Source organism: Phaethon aethereus, assembly GCF_964289735.1.
Source record: "Phaethon aethereus genome assembly, chromosome: 1".
Taxonomy (NCBI): Eukaryota; Metazoa; Chordata; class Aves; order Phaethontiformes; family Phaethontidae; genus Phaethon; species Phaethon aethereus.
The window spans coordinates 56048937-56072679 of record NC_138575.1 but is presented as its reverse complement, the minus strand read 5'-3'; the positions used below and the strand labels follow the sequence as shown (position 1 = coordinate 56072679).

Sequence of the window (23743 nt, the reverse complement as noted above, 5' to 3'; positions counted from 1 at the left end):
ACTGCTCAAACTGTCTGAGAGATGAAGCCAGTGTGAATTAAGATGCTGTCAAAGATGAGCAAATGCTGAAGGGTATGGTAACACTGATGGCTGACACTGGGGCTGGCAGGACATCTGTCTGTAGGTAGTAGTGGGGCTGAGGGTGGTGGTGAGTCCTGGAACTGGGCTAGGGATCAGGGATGAGAGCAGGGCTGGGAATTAGCATTGCAGTTGGCACAGATGCAAAATGACCTTGTTGAATTTAGATTCTGTCTCTTGAAGTCCCCCAACCGGTGCTGGGACCTCATCAGAGCTCCCAGTGAGCAGAGCCCAGAAAGCACTGGAGTATGAACTTCCCCATGGCCCTCCAGGGTAGTACAGGTGGGAGAGGCTGAAGACAGGTAATGCTCTCCTCCAAAATGGAGCCAATGTCCCTGCGAGGTTCCCTTTGCTGGTTCAGCCTCCTGTCCCAAGCATTGCCTTCCTCCTAGTTAGGAAATCTGCCTTCAAGGCAGCTTTTTGTCTGGGACTGCAGTATTACAGGGCTTCCTTTTCTCTTGCTGCCTTGAGCTTGGAGATGGGGTTTTGGGGGCCTGCAAATACCCTCCCAAGAGGTTACTGTGCAAGCTGGCACAGCTGCAGCAGAAGGAGGTACCAGCATTGGCCTGTGACACAACTGCCCCCAAACTCCTGGGATCAGCCCGTGTCCTGCCTCAGTTTCTTTACCTGACCCGAAGATTGCCTAGCTTTGCTGTACGCAGCCCGAGTAGTGCTTTATTTACAGTTAGCCTGGTTGAATGCACAGTGACCTATTTGTGTACTTTCTCTATTTTGAAATATCATCCAGAAATATCTCTAAATGCTGAGCTGTATTTTGCCTGTGCAGCCTAATAATTTTCTATTAATACGTATCTTAGATCTGATCCACATAAAAATGCTGTGTCAAGTAAGGTTCTCATGATATTTTTAAGCAATCTAACCTTTGGTTCTGGCCAAGTTCCAGTCTGAATAATTACTGTCTGACTACCTACATTCCTCTTGCATTTTCAATTGGAGAAGTTAGCTTTCCCTTCCCGTTTTAACGGTGATTGTGTAACATTGCTCTGCAGCACTAAGTAGATGTTGTAGATTAATGCAGCAGTGGATATGCTTTATTGGTAAGTAAAACGAGATTATAGAGTTATAATGGTTTTACAGGCATGTTTATACCTAAATATAGATACGTCTGTAAAACCACTTTGTCTAATGGCTCTGTCATATATTATATTCCAGGGAGTAAGGGACAATATAATAGTGTGGAGTGATGTGTAAAGGATTTTACTTGCCAGACGAGTTTGGGATTTACTAAATTGTTTTTGAGTGGCAAAATCACAGAAAAGACTCCAAATGCTGTGTTGCCCCCCGCAACCACCAAGGGAAAAACCTGCTCATGTAAAACACTTTGTAATAAAATATAATGGCACATTTTTAAAAGCATTCTTGACTGGTGAAATTAGACACTAGCAATATTAGAGTTACTTGAAACAACTAAGGGCAAATGCCCTGTTTTACAACTGCAGCGTTGTCAGGTGCATGTGAATTTCTTCATGTGTATTTGCATATGTTCCCAGGGAAAAAGAACACAACTTGGGAGGAGGTCCACAGGCTGCCTCCAGTGCTTCCTTGATTGGGTGCCTCACACTTTTGCATTTGAACAGTGTAAAAATTAATGGATAAAACTTGCTGCCGTGTATGCAGAAACACATTTTCACAATAGGTCTGGGGTCACCTTAATCTGATAAGAAGTCTGTGCTGGTTCATCTGTGCCTCTCCTGAAGGTGTGCCATTACAAAAGGGGCTTGTAGTGAGCCAGACCGGAGGAGGAAAGAGAGGTGGGGTTGGTGCTGGAACATCTGCCTGTTTCTCCAATAGCCAGCACTTGCATCTGAGCAGAAGTGTGGATAGTGGCTGCTGCTTGTGAACAAAAGTCACCCCCAAGGAGGGTAGGGAAGGGACTGTAAGCACCGTGAGCACCCCTTTTGCAGTCTTTGAGCAGCTGATCTCTGTGCTGTGAACCTGCTGCTGCCTGGTGGGAGTGTGCCGGGGCTGAACGGTGGAGGCCATTCCTCAGCTAATGGGGTGCTGCCAGCCCTGGGTCAGGTGTAATTTACTGGAGTTCCTCTGCCTTATCACATTCCTGGGTCCCATCCTACCAGGCAGCCCAGCCTGGACCTGGCACCTGCTGTTCATTCAGGAGGACACTGGTCCCTGGCATGCAGACTGCCCATGGAGCACCTGAAAAACATCGTGACCATGACAGAAGTGTTCTGAGTGAGCAAGAGGTGGAGGGAGAGGTGTTTCGGGTAGTATACTGCAGACTACCTAAGGATTGCTCTGCCCGAACCAGGAGAGGGCTTATGGCTGAGTATCAAAATTGGAGATCCCAGGTTGTCTTTTGAGGCACTGACGACCTCCTCTTCACATTAGCATCTTCCTAGCCCTAGCTGCTCCCTGCATATCTGGCCAAAGCCTGTAGAAGGAATCCCATCATCTTGTGCTGAACGGAAAAATCTCCCTTAGGGGCACATCCCATGAGCTAGACACCCAGCAGATTGGCACCTAAGTGCTCTTCAGGATCTTAGGCTTTTTTCTGCTGCTTGGAGGAAGATGCTGAAGATTTATTGGCTTTGATGCAGGCAAAGAGAAGGGAATGGGTTTCTTGGCCGGCATTTTTTCCAGTGGGAGAGGTCTGTGTTTGGGCGTGAAGGCAGACAGCTACCACAATTGCCTGCATAGCTCCTGCATCGCTGCTTATCCGAGCCCGGGGTTGGAAGGCCCTGTAAAGTATTCCTTGTGGGAGAAGGGCTGGGAAGAAACTACACTCTGGTCCCTGGGCATCACAGCTAGCCATTGCCTAACCAAGCATAATATACTGTGTGAGACTATGCAGAGGGATCGCAGGAGACATATTTTAAAGAGAACAAATATAGCATTAAAGTGAGTGAGCAAGAGAGTGAGAGACAGAGAGCATATAGAGTGCATTAAAGTTAATAAAGCATTGCAGGAGTGGGGACTGCATTTCACTGTGAAGGAATCTAATTTAGTGAGTCGTAATTGGAGGATAACAGTCCTGCCGGAATGAAGTTAGCTGTTCATTTTGCCAAACTCTCAAAGTCTCTTGGTTCTCCTTGTGAGCATGTCTCAGAAAGTGGATCCGTCAGAGAGTTTAGAATCGATTGGCGCTTCGCACTCGTTGGTCCCTTTCAGCTTCCTAAGTGGATTTGGTTCCTCCGGTGCATATTTATGATCTATTTTATTATCTGCTTATTTATCTGGTACAATAAATCCAGGATACATCCTCTCTGCTTAGCATAGCAATGAGGGAGCATGTGCTGAGCCTACACATTTTCCTGGGCAGGGCAAGGTGGGGCCCCTTGCACCCTTTCCCTATGGGTGGCTGGTGCCAGGTAATGCTGTTTTGTGGACTTCCAGCCTCCCCAAAGTCTTGCCAGCCTTGTTCCTGCTGCCGCTGGCTTTCTGTTCATTTGATAGAAGCATATGTAGCAGTGGACAGTATGGAAGTGTCCCATTCCTGGACCCTCAAGACCAGAGGTGTAGTGCAAAGAAGTGCAGGGCTGGTGTATTTATTCCAAGTGTGCTTAGCTGCCGAAGAACAGACTTAGGGGCATAAAGAGCTGAGCAGGACCTTTTGTGCTGAGAGAAAGTCATCTTTAGTTTGAAATGCCTGAAATCTTCTTGAGACAGCAGCATGGCCCTGGGTTGGCACACCGAGCAGTGCTGCCTCCCACAGGGGTGGTGGGCAGCTGTGGGGACGCTGCTCTATTGTTGTCCCCGGACCAGGGAGGGGTTCTGATATTTACACTGCATAGGTGCTGCGAGGATTAATTTGTTAGAGTTTGTAAAGCGCCTTGAGGATGAGAAGTGCTGTGGAAATGTGAACTATTATTAAAACGAGACTGAAATAAAGAGCGAGCGAGGAACAATCCTGCAGAGAGCAGTCCTGCTCGGGCAGGGGCCCAAGAGACAACCTTATCGAGTTTTTCCATTTCTACTGTTATGATTACAAAATAAAGTGGACATGTTCAGAGAAAAGATTGGTGTAACATCCCTGGCTGTAGTAGCTGAGGGTGAGCCTTTGTAAGCAATGTGGGTCTTTCTGCTTCTGGGCAAAAGTAGCTGCCATATGGGCTTGGAGGGAATGTCTTCCCCACACTACACTGATCTAGTTTTGGCCACGACCACCATGAAATTTTGTATTCCTTGCTATTTAAAAAGAAATGAACCTTGTATGAGTGAAAGACATATGGCTGCCTGTACTACAGACTGGAGCCGTGTGTGTCCTGGTGGTAGGAAGGTTGTATGCAATGGATACACACAGACATATACATCCAATGCCCTTGCCCATTTGTCCTCACTTTATTCTGGAGGGTCTGTGCTGAGAAAGCAAAAGGGAGTCCTTATCCTCGTCCCTTCAGCCTCCCTGCCTATACCTCCAGCAGAAGGCCAAACCGATTACAAGCACCAGTAATTCCTTTGTGTTGAGGGTAAACACTCGGACATGGGCTCCACATAAGCAATTAGTTTCACAAAGACAATCAATCAACCATCAAAGGACAATTCTCTATCACATTTGACTTGGGTCTCAGAGTGACATGGGACCTCAGAGATGACATCATCCCATCTTCTGCTGACAGTTGTTCTCTGAAGTGACTCCAAATTCTGCAGTAGAGGCTGGACTGGCCTGACACCTCCCCACCCCCCGACTTCAACAGAGCCCTGAATGTAGCCAAAGAGTTGGGCATCAGGCAAGAAGCGACTGGTGGGAGGAGAGCTCGTGGCTGAGGAATATCAGTGGATCTGCCTTGAAGGTTGAGTGCATGATTGACTTGTCAATTAATCACTTTCCCTTTCTCTAACCTTCCCTCTTTCCTTTTTTTGCTTCCTTGCTCAGGGAGTGTAAGAGCCGAAGATGAGGCCCAGGGTGGAGTGCTACTCTCCAAGGTTTTGGCTGGTGCTGGCAGTCCTCGCGACAACAGGGAGCGGGGCCCATGCCCAGAAAAGCCACCCGAGCATTGGCATTGCGGTTATCCTGGTGGGGACCTCAGACGAAGTGGCCATCAAAGATGCCCACGAGAAAGATGACTTCCACCACCTCTCAGTGGTGCCTCGGGTGGAGCTGGTGGCCATGAATGAGACAGATCCCAAGAGCATCATCACACGCATCTGTGACCTCATGTCAGACCGGAAGATTCAAGGGGTGGTATTCGCTGATGATACAGACCAGGAAGCCATTGCCCAGATCCTGGACTTCATCTCTGCCCAGACTCTCACTCCCATCCTGGGCATCCATGGAGGCTCCTCCATGATCATGGCAGATAAGGTAAATTTGAGTTTCCTTCTATCGCAGGCCTGTAGATCGAAACTTGAAACAGAAAGAAATATCTTATTTGGTGATCCTCAGGTGTAGTCTCATGGGGACGAAGGGTTGGGGGATTAGAGAGTCTCAGATTCAAAGAGAGATTAAAAGCACTAACTGTGTGTAGCACTGCTGAGAAGAGCCTATTAATCATGTGGAATTATCTGCAACAGAGAAAAACCGAGGAGGGAAAGGAGCAGGTAGAAGAAAGCTGCAAAAGAATCAGCCCTTTTCTTCCTCCTTGAGAAGGGTAAAGAGCCCCTGACAACTGTGATTTTTTTAAAAAGGTTTTATTTTTGCCTGTGTTTTACTTTAGAAGAACCGAGGATCCTAGCTTGGGTTTTTTCTGCATGCAGCAGGAGGACATTGTGGTATTTTCAGGGACATTTAATACAGCTCTTACATCTTAATTGGAAAATAATTGAATCTTTAATAAAGGCATCATCTCTCAGAAGTGTTCATTAGCTCCTGAAGTTAAATAGGTGTTAGCTAAAGCAACTAACCAGTCTGAACCAGTCCAGCTAAGTCCATCTTGTTTCCACTGTACTACTTAATTCGTTCATATCACTCACATTTCACTGTTTTCCAAGGCCTCAGACAGTCTTCTAGGGAATTAGTACACAAACAATCCTTCCTGCTACTGCTTATGAACAGGGCAAGCTGCAGAGAGAGCAGCATCTTTGCCCAACTGATAACTCTCAGTTTAGGGGAGCCTCTATGTGGTACAGCGGGACCTGATACAAATCTTCCCTCCTGGGAGGAACAGGGGACCCAGCAATTCACTCCGGAGCATGCATTTGGCCAGCTGGTGTGGCTAACAGTGGCCTCTCAGCTGCTGTGGGCCAGTGGAAATATCCAAGAGAAGTGGGCTGCTCTTTTCCCTCCAGGCTCAGTGCCAGAGAGAGTTGGGGACAACCCTTTTATTGAGAAGACCCTCTTAACCCTACTTTGTGCATCACAAAGAAGTAAACAGGGACACAAGCCAACAGCATTTTTCTTTTACAGGTCACTCTTAAGCAAATCTGAGACATTTAACTAGGCAGAATCAGGTCTCATTGAAGGAAGGGAGAGAACTGAGCTGGTCACTGTGGCAGCTTTCCCTCAGAAAGAAATCTAGTGGGCTAAGAAATCACTTTCTGTTTTGTTTACCCTGTAAATAAATAATCTAGTGCAGGTTATCATAGGTGAGTAGATGGGAGTAAATTAATGACAAATTATTTTCTCACTCTGACCAACCGTTCAGTTGCCAAATAACATACAGTTAATATGCAGTGTTGTTTTCTCATATCAGCCTTTGAAACTAAAGTAGTCATTGAATAAAATAATCACAGGCATTTTTTTTCACTCTCTACTCAAATAGTTGCACATGTGATAAAGTCATTCTGCCCCATTCCACCCAGAATGAAGCTTTTCTGTCTTGGAGGGCAGTTAGGCAACAATGCCGCATCTCGATGCTCTCCTGCCTGCTGCATTGCATGGTTATCAATGTCTGTGCAAAACAGGTCTGAAGCATTACTCGAGTGCTGCATTTCACACTTACAGTGGTATTTTACATTCTCTTTGAACAAGCATAAGTGTTACTGATGCCAGACCTCCTAAGCACTGGGAAGAGCTCCTTGTGACTTTGAACATGGCAGGCCAAATTCTGATTTCAGATTCCCGCAGTGTAAATCCAGCATAGCCCCATTGCCTTTGGCAGGATTAGATCAGATTTATGCTGCTGTAATTCAAAGAGGAATTGGGCCTATTGAACTTTGCAAAGATTTTTCTTTCTACCTATCTCTAGTCTCTCCTTGGGAAGGCAGCATCTCCTGTGATGGCCCTGTGTACCCCACCGGCTCATTTCTAAAGAGCTTTCTGGTGGGCAGGCAGCCCACGGGGAGCTCAAAGGTGGAAGCCTTATGAATGGAGACCTCTGTTTTATCAAACTCTCTTTTTTTTGGTAGTTTTTCAGACAGGAAAAGCAGGTTACATACAAAGATCTGCAGTTTTAGGAAAGGCCAAGATTTCTTTTAAACATAAATTGAAAAAGACTGATCTTTGCAGCTTCTGAGTCACAGGTGCATAATCTTTAATGGATAATATTTATTTGATGAATTGAATTAAAATATGGTAGAGAGTAAATACATTGATATTCTACTAAAAATACTGGTCAGCCTGGTCAGTCCTTAAACAATCTGTTTTCCACAGAGATCCTTAACAGAGGCTTTGCTTTTAGTGACTCGTAGTCACATTCTTTGCAGATGAGTTGCATGGCTGGGGTTTGATCCTGCAAGCATGGATTGCTTCTTTCAGCAACCCCTCAACGCCCACAGCAGTCAGCTGTGATTGAACTTGCTCAGCATTTCACAGGTTCAGACCTGCACTTATAGCTTCGTTATGCTCCCTGCGTGTTTGTGATCAGCAGCACCAACGCAAATCTAAAGAATACTACAAACCACTAACGCCTTGGTGTGACAGATAAGCCCCTCTTCTCTGGCAGTTAATGCAAAAAAAACCTCCTCAGTTCAACCGCCTTCCCTGGAGTAGCATGTGAAATTCTGTTTCACCTTCAATGAACGTTTAATAAGTGTATCTGGGAGGAAATTTGGGTCCATGTGTAAAAAGGACTTTGTAATATACTGTGAAGCTGGCAAATTGAGACACGAAGAAAAAAAGAAAAAAAGAGAGGACTTCAAGCCTGAATTTTCTTTTCTCATATATATATATATACACACACAGAGAGAAATATTGTATACTGTGCACCATAGGTTGGCTTCACCTCAGTTAATATGCATCTGGAAGTTTGCTAGCTGCCAGCTGCAGGTCTAGGCACTGTCACAACCTGTGGGGAAGGAGCCCCCACCGGAGGACAATTCACCCCACCCACCCCAGGGTGCGGTGAAATGCCTGTGCCGCAGTCCCGTGCCTCCCCGCTGCTTACTGGCGAGGGCTGTACCCCGACTCAGGTTAAATGCCGTGAATCCTGCCCGTGGTGTGACGTAGCAGGCGGAGGTGTGTTGCTGTAAATGTAACAACCGCGTTTCCGTATTGGTTTGTTCAAACTCATGCTCATTAACACTGCATTTGATTAGATTTTTGTAGATAATGTTTATTTTTGCTTGGTTTACCAGTGTTTTCCCTTTTTCCTCTGAAAAATAAGTATATAGTCATTTGCATATGTTTTTGCTGTTTCTCTCCTCGGTGCTCGTGTCTCTAATCCCACCTGTTTAGCTGTTACAGAGAGTTACATTTAATCTCTGCCTCATTTGGCATCAGAAGAAAATGACCAGATGATCTGTGCGCACACCATGATCTGGGTTTAGTTCCAGGAAAACGGCGAAGCACAGACACATGATGTGCCTCGCTTGAGCTCTGAAGATACCGCTTTGCCGAGGGAAAGTCTCGTCGTAGCTGGTTCAGTCCCTTTAGCCTCTGACAAGCGTGCCAGCAGTGATGCCGAACCGCAGGAACGGCAGCAGTTGTTTTGCCAGGGCCGGGTGGCCCGGGAGTGGTGGCTGAGGAGGTCCAGTAGCTGCTTGCATTAGCTCCTCTCGGGGGAGCAAGCCCTGCAGCTGTGGGGCAGGGCAGAAGGGTGGCTGTGCTCTTTCAGCCCTGCAGGGAACTGCCTGGTCCTTGTTTTGGTGCTGAGACCTTGAAAAGGGACTAGGACAATAGCATCTTCTCACCTGGACCCCGATGAGCAAGGGAATAGTATGGCAGCTGTTCTGTGTTTAATCTGGAATAGACGGAGAGGAGAGAAACGTGCAACGCCACCAATGCTAGGTTCTTGTGATCCAAGAACTCTGCTTGTTGAAGCTCTCTGATCTCTTCAGTTTGCCTGAAGTTGCCGCACTGATCTTTCTTTTTATGGCTGTGTGTGGCCTGATCGTAAGCGTTGGCTTGCGCTGTCCAGAAGACTGCAATGCACTCGGGGACCAGTGAGCATATCTGCTCCCATTCCAGTGTTTAAAATAATTTCTCCTTTCTCCCCAGTTGTTTTGAAAGCAGAAATCCAAACCTGTCACAGTGTGGAAATAGCTGACAGATGAGGATGTTCTGTGTTAGGAGACTGATGGTGGAAGGAAACCTTCAAGGCTGCAAACCAAGCTTCATTTCGGATAAGCACGCAAACCAGTATCTTGTGTTTGCAGACCTGAGACTGGAAATCTGGACTGGGCTTTTCTTCATTATATTTTCAATATTACCTACTATTCCTTCTGCCCATAACTAGGAGGTAAAGGAGCAGTCACAGAAAAGGAAAAAACAATAACAATGTACATTTATAGGTATCAAGAGATGAGGGAATTGTTCAAATTTTGGACACTTACTGTGTTGGAAAAGATTTATCTTCTTGCCTAAAAAATGACCACACCATTTGGCTGACTGTTCTGCTTTGTAATGATAGACTTTTTTTTTTTTTTTTTTTTAAATAACAGAGAAAGTCAACTTGGTGATAATGAAAGCAGAAAAGGTAAGAGCAGAAAATGCCTTGGGTTCTCTTGTAAGCATAGCTGGTGACTGACCATAATTTTTGGTGCAACTGTCCCTCACTATTTCTCCACAGTCACATTATTTTGCCAAAGCTTCTTGTCCTCTGTAGCTTTACAGTAACACAATGATGCACAGGCAGCACCCAGGAAAAATATTGGAAGAAGGGGATGATTATGTTTTCTCAGCTGAAAATCATTCTCCTCTGTCTCTCCATCCCTTGCTATTTTCTCCAGGGCTTGGCCATGGAGAGTAGCCATAATGATGGAAATAAAATGATAAGAAGAATGATCCATTAAATTGGGCTGTGCCCATAATAAAATCTGTATAAAAACTGCATGAAACTAACCTGAAATCTAAAATCTGTGTTCCTTTCTAGGCCAGCTTCTCCTTCCTTTTCTCACACAGCATAGAGCTGACTTTCTGACTGCTATTCCCTCTACTCCCTTGCTCTTTTTTCCCCATTCACACCAAAGCTGAAATTTCTCCTCCGCCTTTTCATCCCCACTTCATAAATCCATGTCCCCTTTTTTTGTTTTCTGCCAAGGTTTCCAAGACATGTTGTCTCTTTCCCTTTCAATGCTGAAGGTTGCTGTGATTGCTCCATGCCTGGGCCATGCTGCTGCTGCAAGAATGGTATTTGGTATTTCAGTGGGGACCAAGTCCAAACTGGGTCAATAGGTGTAAAGCACCAGGGAAGAAAACTAGCTGCCTGTCAGACGGGAGAAAAATGATGCTGCAGGTATCGCGAAGTCAAAACTAGTTGGATAAGCTGAGCACCTAGATATGCACTGAAACCAGGGCAAAGTCAAAGACACTGGGACAGTGCTGCTAAAAGCAGAACATCTGTAATTAAAAGGAAAGCACTTTCACTCTTAGGTTTCCAAAGGTTAAATAATAGAGATGCATGGGGAATGGAAACCTCATTTTTTTTTTTTATGTACATTTGTTTCATTTCCATTAGGGATGACATCTGAAATTTTTAGAGCCTTTGTGTGAAGGAAATTCAGTAAAAAAAAAAACAAACCCAAAAGTTCCCTTTGAATGGATTATATGAACTTAAGTGAAATAAATTCCAAACAAAATACTGCTTAGAAGGCGGGGAGAAAATAAGACACACTTTGATCTGCAAACATTGAAAGAGTATAGCTGAATGTTGTTAGAAGATTTCTATCCCTCTTTTCCCTCCAAAGCAAAATTATATGCAGTTCATGTAATTTCGGAAAGCATTTTCATTTCTCTGAAACTGCATTTGATGATAGTAATAGTTTAAATGCTTCTTAGACTAATATAGTGATCAGCAAACATGAGTTTGATTTTTTTTTTTTAAAGTTAAAATTAAAACCCCAGCAGTTTCCCTTCAAGCTTTTAGTAATTTTATTGAGGACATGATTAACACGCTTCTTTTGCTTTTGGTATTTTGTTTCCTTTTGCTGCCAAATGAAAGCTTTGTGTAGCTTACAAATAATGAACTAAATATTTTGTGGCCTCAAACTACAAGTCTGCTGCAAAAGTTGGGGAGGTAGAAGAAAGGTAGGTCACAGAGATATAGAGAACAAAAGCCAGTATTGTATGCCTGTGTTGTTTTTCCCTTGAGTATACACATGTAATAACAGGCCAGGTGGAGCTGTAATTTATGTTTACATCTGTGTCTAATCTGACCATACAAAATTACATTTTTTCATATAAAGAAAGGGAATATAGGTAGCATATTTCTGTGGAGTTTAATTAACATCTGAGAATTTCCCTAGAACAATTTTTATTACTTTACAAACAAACTACAGCACTTAAAATCCCTCAGATATTAGGAAACCTGGAAATGAACTTTTAAGAGCTTTAACCTCTCCCTCCGGCCATTAAATCCTTCAATGTTAACTCTCGTTTTCTAAACAAGAGCTCAAGTATTCTCATCAATATTATTTAAATAAAAACATGACCTTTCAAAGAAATGTATTGTTTCTTTTATTAAATACCTTATTAAAATAGTGTCCTTTAAAACTTTTAATGTTTCCCTCTACTTTATCTCCTGTTTGCTTGGGAGGGACTCCATTTCAAGGCCTTCACTTTTTTGACTGTTATTTTCAAGAGTCACAAGAAAAAAAATATGGAGTTTGATTTTTTTCTTTTTTTTTTTTTGGTCACTTAAAAAAACAACAAGAAATCCCCTTTTTATAAAAAAAACAATTATGGAAATGTAACTTTCCCTGAAATTTCCCCATCACTTTTTCCCCCCTACTGGATGCACTTCATATCTGCCCTGAGCCTTGGAAATGCAGAGCCTTGGACACCTGAAGCCTGAAAGCACCTTCTTCACTTGAGTATCATAGGATTGGGGAGGGGAAGACCTGGAGGGACCCTGCTGAGGCTCATACCCTGCCAAGGCACCCTGGGGTGCTTTTGGGTAGCGGCAGTGCTGGGGCAGTGGTAGGATGCTGAAGGAGAAGCCTATATGGAGGCACGGGTGCCATCCCTCGGCAGAAGTTGTCCCAGACAACAAATGCCAAGCAAAACTGAAGTTTGATTCCTCTACATCAGCCTTTTGTAGCTATTTATAAGCTGCTTTATTTTGGGTCATAGAATTCTTCTTCCAGGAGTACTGAGTGTTAGTTTTCTTCTGTTGTTATAGTGATGTTTTCTTTCGAGTGACAAGACCTTTCCTTGCCTAGCTCTGAACGCAACCGCTGCAACCTACCTGAGGGAAAGAGAAGCTGAATTAATCTCTTTACTACTAATGTTTAAATGCGGTGTTGCCTTTATCTACCTGGAAATAGAAGTATCAAAATACCTGTGAGGAAAATGTTGATTTTCACCCAGTTTGGACCTGGCAAGTAGTGGGGCTTTTGTGAAAAAGTTCTTTCTTGCTAGATTTCTATCCCTGACTTTCACACTGATGATGTTTGGGTAGATATCCAGATCTATGAGCACTTATCTAAAGAAAATCTGGGAGCTTGATGAGATCTGACCCATAGTTATTTGTAATCATTATTATAACTCCTTTCTTCAAAACAAAGAACCCAACACAAAAGTATTAAATCAATTTGTGCCATCCCCAGCCGGACAAGGAGATTAGTTTCTTCATTCTGGAGCAGGCAGTCCTTTATTACAACCCCAAGCGGTTACTTGTCTCACAAAATCTAAATTAATTACACTCAAATTTGTCCCTACCCTAAACTGGCCTCAAAATGAAATTGAAAACGTGGAGTGTGAAATTGCTCGATGCTGCTGCTTTAGATCCGCATGTCATTCCCCAGTAACCGCAGGACAGAGAGAAACAATTCTTTCCGGGGAATCTCTTATTCTCTTTGCCTTTTATTTGCCTCATTAACTAAGTTTGGAGGGGATGGATTATGAAGGAAGTTAAGGGAATTACACATACACAGGCTGGAAAAAAAACAGGGTACAGAAAAAGAAATAATTGTAGTCTGTGACTCTGTTAAGGGTGTGGAGGAACAGATATATGAAGAAAGACTGAAACAGCTGTAAGTGCGTATTGTAGATTGGCCGAACAATGAGTCAGGGTATGATTTATATAAGCAGTGAATAGAGGTAGACTAAGATTAGAGAAAATAATGCTTGGTGTAGCTGCCAGAAGTAGAAGTAGAAACGACAGGATAAAGTCAAGAAAAGGTATTAAATGATATATTATGATATGTTAAACGGTAATATTAAATGATATCTATGCGTATCAAGAAAAAAGTTCAGACAATGAGTTTTATTAGGATGTGCTCTAGTCTCCTTAGGGAAGAGTGTGGAAATCATGTTGCTTCAGCTGTTTTCAACAAGGACTGAGCCAAATGCTCTAGAATGTGTAATACAGCTAGAGTGGAGGAGAAAGAGGATGAACAAGATGAGAGAGAGGGATGGGGGAAGGAAAAAAAAAAAAAAGAGGGCTTGATTGAAGTAAATCCTGAGAGTGACTAAAAAAAAATACGCTAAAGACTTTGTCGAGGCAATTTTTGTCTGTGCTTTGGCAATAGCTTCTAGCTCTGTATCTATGAGGTTCCTGATAATAACAATAAACGTATGTTTCAGAGGAAGGGGGAAAGAAAGAATGAAGGACATGTTGAGTCTAAAGGCGGGCAGGAAAAAAGCAAAAAAGGCAGGCACGCATAGTGAGGAGGACTGATCTAAAGGGTGCCAGCAGAATCAAGCAGGTCTGGTAGACCTGAGTCCTCACTGCAGCTCTGCTGTAAAACATGACTTTAAGACAATTGCCCAACTCCTGTCTACAGCAATTTGCCCTTTGCAAGAAGATCGTAACAACTTTTTTGCAAAGTGCTTTGAGCCCTACAAAAGGCAAAGGCTACTGAATTGCTAGGGAGCAATTAATGGATTTTTCTAGCGGAAGTAAATACAATGCTTGATACGAAAATCTGGACTCCAGGAGGAGAAGCTGTAACGCCCATTAGAGGTGGCTGAATAGCTGCGGCATGCAGGAGAGCTTATTGCATGCGGGGCTGATGGTGCCGTCTATTGTAAGCTTGGCCAGCATTCCCCATTATAAGGTCCTCTTGGGGGTTTCCTGTAACTTTGCCAGACTATGACTGTTTGAGCAAAGTTTCCTATGCCAGATGTATGCCTCAAGATGATTGATTTACTTCGCTATTTATTTGGAAAACAAAACAGCTCTCTTGCTTTGAAAACGTGGCACAGGCAGGTACGCGATTTACCCGTGTGGCAGGCACGGGCATGTTTTCCTCCGAAGGTTCTGCGGGACCACCAGTGGTCCTCAGAGTAAGGGCCCAGGTCTGGGGAGGGTGTCTTGCAGGGGAGGACTTTTAACCAGAAATGTTCTTTTGCTACCACCACATAGGCTGCCCCAAGTTTGGCCTCGTTATAAGAGTGGGAAGCTGCATATAGGCAACAGGGTCTTTTTAGATGTTTGCCATGTATCTCTAAAAAAAAGATCTCGTCCTTGCAATCCGTGCTTCAAAACTGCACTCGGACCCTGCACAGGCCATGCTGGGGCCGGGGCTCTTCTGTGGGGTGCCAGTGGGATCCAACTGGGAGAAATGGACGGTGCAGTGGGGGGTCTGGGCTGGGGCACGGGAGAGGTGGGGGGGCATGGAGGGCGTGATTAGCCAGTGCGGAGGAGGAGCATCTGGAAGAGTTCCTGAAAGAAGGGCAGGGGGGCTGGAAGAGGGTGGGAAGCAGGAGATGAGGCATAGGAAAAGGCAGAGGGGGAGAGGGAAGAGGAGGAGACGTGCCTGCCCGGGCGACGCTGCCTGGCGTGCCACGGGAGCGAGAGCTGGGGAGCAGGGATGGCAGAACCGCTGCGCAAGCCAGGCGCGGGGTGTGAAACGGGGCTGGAAAGCTGCTGGGTGGAAACTGGGTGAGGGGAGTGGGCCTGGGCAGGGCACAGGGCCGTGGGGTCAGGCAGTGATGCTTTCCCTGTGAGTGCTGCCTCACCCTCCAGCCGGACAGAAATATTCCCTCCCCGCTCTGCGCTGAGCCACGGAGTCAGAAATGGCTCCTCGGGGCGGGGGAACGGGGACACTGGCATCAGTGCAGCCCACTGGGGAAAGGCCAGCGGGTCTCCCAAAGCATGCCCGGGGCTGGCTCGGCCATGTCCCGCCTTAGCCAGCATGCCCCGTGCCGGGTCCCAGGCCTGGTGGGGAGAGGGACGAGCTCCTCGGGAGGAGGGGGCGAGTGTCCCGCAGCCTCCGCTGGCTGCCTGGCTGGGGGCCACGTGGTCACCGCCGAGCCTCTGCGCTGGAGAGGACGGGCAGAAGCCATTAGAAGGATGCTCTGCGATGGAGCTGCTGGCTCCTCCGGGTGTGTGCTCTTGCAGCACTGTGCTTTGTCCCGGCTCCCAGCCGGGTGATTGCTTTGCTGCTTGCTTTCTGCGGAGGCAGAGCTGTGTCCCTACCCCCCGGCTTGCGGCAGCCGTTCGGAGGTGAGGAGCCATGTGGCGTGGCCCTGCCAGCGGGCTGCCAGCCTTGCTGGGTCTCCTGTCCCGCTCCACGCCTGCCTCCCTTCCCCTCCTCTCGTTTCTCCCGCTTCCCTTCCTCTCACCCTCTCGTGTCTGTCACTCTACCCATTTCTTAATTATTGTTTGCACTGTGCTTTGAAAATGCAGTGTGCTGTATAAATGTTAAGTGTTTTTATTATTATTATTTCTCCTTTTTCATTTGCATCCCTCTCCCCTGTCGCTATTGTGGCTTCCAGAGAGAACGTGTGGGCTTACATTATTTATAGCTGTGTGAAAGTAATTACAGAAATGATTTAATTACTCAGTTAATACCACTCTCCACATCACCAGCTTGACAAGCTGGTGATCCTCTCACTGCAGCCTAACACAATCCAGCAATCTCTATACCACGTCATGGTCGGGTGGGTAAGGGGAGGCGAAACTTGGGGAAAGGTTTGTGACAGCCTTGCACATCGCTGGTTACTCCCCTTGGGCTAAGGGATGAGACTGCTGAGCCCACGGGGACATGGCCAGGGGCGATGCATGGGGCAGAGCTGCCCGTGAGGATGTGGTGTGTGGTGAGGGTTCGTGGCTCTCAGCTGATGGGGACTCCCTCCAACACAAACCTACTTGAGCTGAAGTTTCAATGCTTGGTGTGTTGCATTAACCAGCTCTTCACATTTATCAAGGGTCAGAGATCTGGGAGAGATTTATTGTCTTAACTTCTATTTAAGCCTGCCGAATCACAGAGTTCACACACCCTGCATGGGGCTGAGTGCGAGGTAAAATTGCTATCACCAGAAATGTTCTTCCTTGCAAGTGGCCCCAGGTAGCTTTGACCCTTTTGAAATAAATGAGTTTTTCTTCCGAAGGTGATGGCCTCCTCTTGCTGAGATTCCCCTCATTGGAAATACAGTGTTTCCATCACTTCCAGTTCATGAAGGCTTGCTGGGGAGCAGCATGGAAGGAGGTTGAGAGAGGAGAGCATGTGCTTTCCTTCAGGGGATGCACTGAGGTAATGGTTATCAATACCTTTTAGTTATCTACTAGAGACAGTTAAAAAAAAAAAAAAGACGAAGAACCACCTAGTGAGCTCAGCAGAACTTAAGGAAGATGATCCTCTTCTGAAGGTACTGTAGATAAAAAGGAGGGGTCAATGGATTCTTAACAAAGGAGTCAGTCGCTCGGGAAGTGGAGAGAGAGGCTCCTGTTGGATAATGGTGCATTTGTCAGCTAACGGTGTATGGAGACAGCATCTCTCAGAACCGCTTGCCTTCTGTGCCTCCAAGTTGCCTGGCACCATTTGGGCTCCTTCACGGCCCGGGCTGCGGGCCAGGCTCAGCCTGTTCCTCGGCGCGGCAGGGCTGGGTGGGCGGCAGGAGGGTTGCGAACAGGTGGCATCTGGGCTGGTGGAGCGAAGCGCCTTTTCCACGCGGCACTGCCTGCCAAGCTGCCGGGCGCAGGACGCCTGGTATCTGGATGGGCTCTGCCCACCTCCCAGGAAGCGACGGCAATCAAAGAAGTAGCCTAAAGTGTTTTGAGTGTGAACAGTGATTATAGGTGCCTTTTTTTCCCTGACATCCAGCATGAGACAGGTTAGAGCAGCCCAAATTTGAAAAAATGCTGGGCATCTCTACCTTCTGAAAGTTGGGCCTTTCATGTTGTGTCTCTGAATGGACACCCAGAGCTCCTCATTGCTTTTGCAATCCCCACTAGACGTTTTTCTTCCGCTCCCCCCCACGCCGTTCTGGAACACTTGAAAGTGAATTTTATGACCTGACATTGGAACAGCTTGTTGAGAAGACAGAGTGAGTGGAAGGGCAATGGAACAAGTAATTTTGTCAGCTCCCAAATGAATGAATCCTGTTTTCACTGAATTCACATCTCATGGTTAATTGACTCTTTAACTGAATTATATACTAAGACTGTAATGTGAGCTTAGCCTTTAGTAGACACCAGAGAGTCCACAGAGGAGAGAATCTGAGCTGGGTGAAGAGACTTCAGAAGAGCTGAACTGATCCTTCGCCCAGTGGTGAAGACCAGGGCCATTAAAAGGATCTCATTTCTCCACCTACCACCCTGTTTCAACCAGATGTCTGGCCCAAATAAGTGGGTGTGCCCACAGCAGCTTCAATTTCTCAGCAGCCGGCTGCACCATCTGCCTACAGTAATCCCATTTTCCTCAGGTCTCCTATTGCTTTTCTCCCAGTTTCCGCCGTGTCTTTTATACCCGCTGGCTGGGCAAAAGCGAGGTGTGCTGAGGTGCCCCGGGGGCTGCCCACTACAGGCATGCTGCCAGGTCAGGATGGAGTTTATTTGATTGCCTAGTGAGACTTCAACTGTGAGCGGCCGAATGACACGCGCTGCTGTGGGGCCAGACAAAAGCTTTGGGGCTGCATGCAGTTGCAGGCTGTATTTTGTACAGCACTGTAAGAATTTAATTCTCCTTGAGGCCTCTGCCCCTTTGTCAAATCAGGTGGAAAGTGGCCAGCAGGTTCAAGAGTTACTGGGAAGCCTGAGTCACGTACGCACAAACACACACACACACCGGGTTTGCAAGAGCTTCGTTTCCTAAGGAAAACGAGCTAAAAATGTACACAGAAGGTAGGCAAAGCCCTGCGTCGGAGTGTCTTGGGAGTTGTGATTTCTGCACAGGTGACCCGTGCACAGCGTGTCCCAAACAGGCTTGCAGCGCGCTCGCCCTCCCTGCCGCGTGCTCCCAGGGTGACTCACTCCGATTCACCCCAGCGCGGTCCCGCTCTGCGTTTCGCATAGGCGAGCACGTAACGCGCGCGGCGCTGTCTCTCGGGGCTGGCCGTTCGGTTCACACTTGTGCTGGGCACACGTGTGTGCGCTCTGTGACTCACGCTACCGCACCGCGGTGGCTTGGATCACGGCGGCAAGTGAGACATAGTCATGAACAGGCTCGGTGTCGCGTGCTCCTGTCGGTTAGCTTTTGAAGGAGAACATGGCGCGAGGCTTGGAGCTTTTAATATTTCTATCCAAAAACAGACCTCTTGAGAAAAGAAATTAGCCTGATGACAGCAGCAGTAATTGGATTATTCCGTTAGTATCCTCTGTGGAGGAGGAGGGCATGTACCTTTAACTATATTTTCAATGCAGAGACTTAAAAATTGCACTTAAAATGTGAATTGCACCTCAGTTGTCTTCATAACTGACAAGCAGACATCTGTTTTCTGCCCCACTTTTTTCTGCCTTTCAGCTGGCTGAGCTTTCTGTCTATCCTTATTCTTAGTCTTGTGGCAAGGCTACAGCAAACTGTGGTGGATGGGTTTCTCAGGTGGCACTGAAGGAGATCAAGGCATGCTCTACCCAGTGGATGCCTTGAGAAGGAGCCAACCTCAAGGTGGAAATAGGGAAATATGTATCCCTTGATCTAGAGGAGGGGATGTGCTGAAAGGGCTGAACCCCTGGGAGGGGGAAAGACAGGCAGGCCTGAAAGGCATAATGAGATGAAATGCCGGGCAGGGAGATGCACAGCAAACTTTGGACATGTCTCTGAGCAGGGAGTCCTCCTTGGGTCTATGGGCTAATCTCCTGCGGTTGCAGTCTGAACACCAAAATCATTTATAATGGGACTGACAAGGTTTTATAGTATGTGCATGCCTGCAGGAGACAGCACTGCTGGGGTGGAAGGAGATAGGGAGGAACTGGACAGAGGATAAACCAGCCAGCCTTCTCTTTCTTCTAGTTTTGGTCATCTGACAGACTCCTCACACTCATGTGGCCTCCCTCTCCTTTGTTTTAAAAGTCTCTGTCTATCTTGTGGTAAACTACTTCGTATTTAGAATCTGCCAGGTAAGTTTTGCTGGGCTTTGAGCACATCCAAATGTTCGATACAGCCATTACCTAGCCAGAGATGTAATTTTTTTTGCTAGTCAGTTGGTTCCTTAATTTATATTTAATAAGTCACTTTGTGCTCCATTAATTAGGCCTTCATGCAAAATGTTTAATGCCAAAGTGTGCTCGCCTGCAGATGGTGGAACAGCTTCATTTGGGGAATGGCTGGAGACCTCACTGGGCTGCGCCATTCCTTGTGCCCATGGTCCGTTCTCCCCCAATGAGCCATGCTGCTGTTAACCTGTGCTGTCTCCATGTCCTGGTGTGAGGCCATGGGCTCACCTTCACCACAGCTTGTCACAGCCCTTCTCTCTGTCCGGTCCCTCTGCCCTTGCCTGAGCTCCCTTGGAAGATTTTGTGCAGACATGTGGATTTTAAGTTTCGTCTGCTTAACTGTTACAAACTGAAGTTGTGGCTGGCAGCTTTCTCACCAGAGGCGAAACGGGCTGGAAAAAGCATGCTGTGATACTGACCACTGGGAGAAGAAACGGAGGTTGTGAGTGGTATTTGTCTCCTGCTGTGCTTAGGGCCACATTTCTGTCCGACAGTGTCGCTCGCTGGTCACTGTACTGCTCCAGCAGTGTGTTGCTCTATGTCTTGAGACATGGCTGTAATAACACTCAGTAATATACAACAGAAGCTGTGGGGAGGCATTTTGTGCTTCCAGAGTGCCAGTAGCCAGCCAGTAGCTCCTGCTGTGCCGCTGCTATAAAATACACAAATCTCTCAAATCATACATTGATGGCTTTTTCTGTTTGGTAGTAGAGGAGTGAGTTTAGTTTTTCTATTTCCCCCTCTCCTGGTCTAGTCTAGACTGCAATACTAGGAAAAAGGATTTTCTTGCTTGATGTGTTTGGGTTTCTGTAGCCAGGGAGAAGTGGTTTTGTATGGGAATGGGTAATAGCATGTGGAAGACGTGTGGCTGTGTTGCTGTGTAACCATGCCTGTGTAGAATCATGTCCTGTCCTCCGCCATGCTGCATGCATCCCTACTATCAAAGAATCCTTTTGGCCAAATGTTTTGCTGTCATTTGTTAAATAAATTGGATAGGGAAATGAGCTGACAGGAGTAGGTTAGACACGAGGTGACAAAGATCTTGTTGTGACAATCAATTTACTTCCTTGCACTTAAGGAATCTGTACGGGATAGTCCTCTGGGAACTCATCCCCTGGGATTTGTTCCTTCAGTTAGAAGGAGGGAAACTCCAGAGAATAAAGTCATATCTGATATTACTTCCTTGCTGCTCACCTGGCCTTCATACTGGTCCACCTCCATGTGCTAGCACCCCTGGAGGGGTAGCCCCTGCAGAATGGGTGGTACTTCTCGTGGGGGCTGAGAAAAGGTGCCAGAACTGTGCCAGGGGTAAGGAAAAGATGAGGAGACCTGCTGAATAGGGGTGTTCGACAAGAGGCAGCAGTGCGGAGGAAGGGCTTAGGGTACCCCAAGAAAGAGGGTAGAAGGAGGAGAGAGTGTGGGAACAGGAGAGTTGATATGATGTTCAGAGTAATTCATAGATTAAAGCAGGCAGAAAGGTCTCAGGATGAGATCACATAATTAATTAATGACCGCAGGGATGCATCTTCCTCTCTCAGCCAGTGATACGTGCATTGTGTGACTCCTATGGAGCCTATCTCTCCCACCGCTTCTCTGGCTTACCCCATGGCCAGATGTGCTCAGCAGCCCTCAGCTCTCTTGCAAACATCCCATACATGCCTCCTCAAGGCCACGGGCCAGAGGCTGGAGATGCTGGTGGCTACTGTCACCCTGTATTGTGTGGCCACCTCCTTGGTGACATGTGCTGCCACACTGCACTGTCCCCATGTGGTTTGCTATGTGTTCTCAGTTTCTGCCTTGTCCTGGGAGGTCTTTGTAGGGGTCTTTAAGGAAAGGAACGGGGGCTCCAGTTGCCCTTTCTCCCTCTGTTGCCCAGGAGGCAGGATCTGGCCCTGCTGCTGGTGAAGCACCAGGCTGGGGAGGGAAGGCAGTGCAGCAAGGAAGGAGTGACTCATTCTCTAGAAATGAAGGAAAAGCACAAAAATGTGTCTGCACCTAAAGATGGTGGGGGAAAAAAATACAACTTAAGACTCAAAAGGTTCACTTCAGTTGACCGAGTGCCCCCAGAGGAAAACTCTTTGTTGCCAAATACTTTCCCTTCTACAGCCCCTTTATTTTTTTCCCCTTAATATTTTCCCTTAATGGTTGAATTGTTTAACACCGCATACAAAGTCAGATCTGGCCGCTCTGGGGCGATTCTGGGTTGCCATGGCAATGAGGCCTGTCTCTCCAAATTAGGACATTTTTCCTGCTGCCTTTTTCTATGTGAGGCTTTCTCTCATCTCTTTTTCTCTTACGCTCCCTTGATGTCTGAAGCGCTGAGCGCTGCCTCCTCCCTCGCACGCTCCCTGAAAGGGATCAGACTTTGCCCGTCTGAATTAATTCCTCCGAAGCCTGTGCCTGCTTGGTGCGTGCCGGCTCCATGAGGACCAACTTTCTGCTCTTTGACCCACCCGCCGCAGGATCAGGGTGAGGAGGGGTCGGAGAGGTGTAGAGGCGGCGAGGTTAGCGGGGATGGCAGCGTGTGTCCCTGGCGTGCCGATTCCCGGCTCGGTACGCCATTGCCTCGTCTCGGCCTGGGTGCTGGAGTGCTGGGTGCTGCTTAGCTTAAAATATGTCTTAGGGCTAGAAAAGCTAGTGGAATAAACCTGGGGTGAACATAAACGTGCTGGCGTGCACAAATCTGTCGGACAGCCTTGGATCCCCCAGGTCCCATCCTCTATGGGGCAGGCACCTGCAGCGAGACCACAGGAGTCGTCTGTCTCCTCGGGGCGTTGTGCCGCTGGGCCTCGGCCCCTGGCAACGCTGCGCTGTGCCTGGTACGTGTCACTGCGCTCTAGCAGGCAAGGGGCTTTACACCACTTCTGCACCCGTATGTTCCCCTGGCTGGCTTGGGTTTTGGTGTGAGTCAGACCCACCTCAGTTTAATCTGGCTGCTGACAGACTCCCGGGGCCCCTGTGGCAGCTGGGATTCGTCTGACACAGGGATGCCCCAGCCAAACTGCCTTCCTGGGGTATGCCTCCCACCCAGCGGAGTAGGAGGAGAAAGGACTTGGCACAGGCAGCACCAGAAACTTGCCGAAATGGAGGCATGCCCGCAGTGGGCAGGTCCAGGTGGCTGAGTATCGTCAGGGGCTGGGAGCAGAGCTGCTGCCCCAGAGGAGTGTCATCACGGCAGTGTGGGGTGATGCGTGGCAGCGCAGTGTGGTCCAGCATGTTCTACCCATCAGGGCAGAAATGAAAAGGTGATGTGACGAGGTTGCATTCTTCCCCTGGCCAAATGGATTACTACCCCAAGACCAGTTTTTAACCTTGTGGTATATTTTGGGACTTTCATGTATAGCAGAGGGCAGAAAATCAGAGGAGGGCAAAAAAAAAAAAGGATTGTGAATGTTTGGCGTGGAGATGAAGGTGTAAATTTTGATTGAGAGGGTGATTGGCATCAAAGCCTGTTCCACCCTGGCCATGGTTCGGCGTTGGTGTTTTTCATAAAAGATGCTCTGAAGCTGGGGGTAGTTGGCTGTGAAGTAAAGAGTGTAGCAGAGTGATGTGCCACGGCTGAAGTCCCTGGGCTCAATCCCAGGTTCTGCACCTTTGGCTGCTGTGGGACAGCAGTAATGTCCCGCTGAACTGATGGGGTGATCAGGCACACTCCGTTTCTCCAGGAAGCCAAAAGTCTTGATTCTGTTTAATGATGCAGTATTTAAATAAAAAGAGGGGAGGTAGAACTGTAAAATCATTTGACTTATAGTGGTAGGGACTTTGCTATACTGTCCTAGTAGACTTAAAGTTGTCCAGTAAATGTTAATTTAGAAACCTTTTTGTAACTTTGTATGAACTGGTTTAGATCAAAAGCTGATTTAGCCCAGTATTTTGCATCCAACAGCAACTCATGGAGGATCAGTTAGTGATACTTCCTCGGAACATTCTCCAAGTATCCTGTGAGTTATGGCTCGGGAGTGTCTGAGCTAGTCAGTGTATCTTTGTATTTAGTAGCGCTGGATGGGATTTTCTTCCATACACTTACCCACATGCAAATTCTTGGCATTTGT

The 23743-nt window shown here is 47.0% G+C and overlaps 1 protein-coding gene across 1 annotated transcript in view; it reads left to right on the top strand.

Moving 5' to 3' along the window:
- Positions 1–4948: 4948 nt before the first annotated feature.
- GRIN2B (glutamate ionotropic receptor NMDA type subunit 2B) overlaps positions 4949–23743 on the top strand; it is a gene marked incomplete at its 5' end in the record, with an annotated part of 168268 nt that continues 149473 nt past the window's right edge. Inside the window, one exon of the mRNA XM_082010807.1 lies at positions 4949–5359. Within this exon, the coding sequence (XP_081866933.1) occupies positions 4949–5359 (411 nt within the window). The remainder of the gene's footprint in view (positions 5360–23743) is intronic.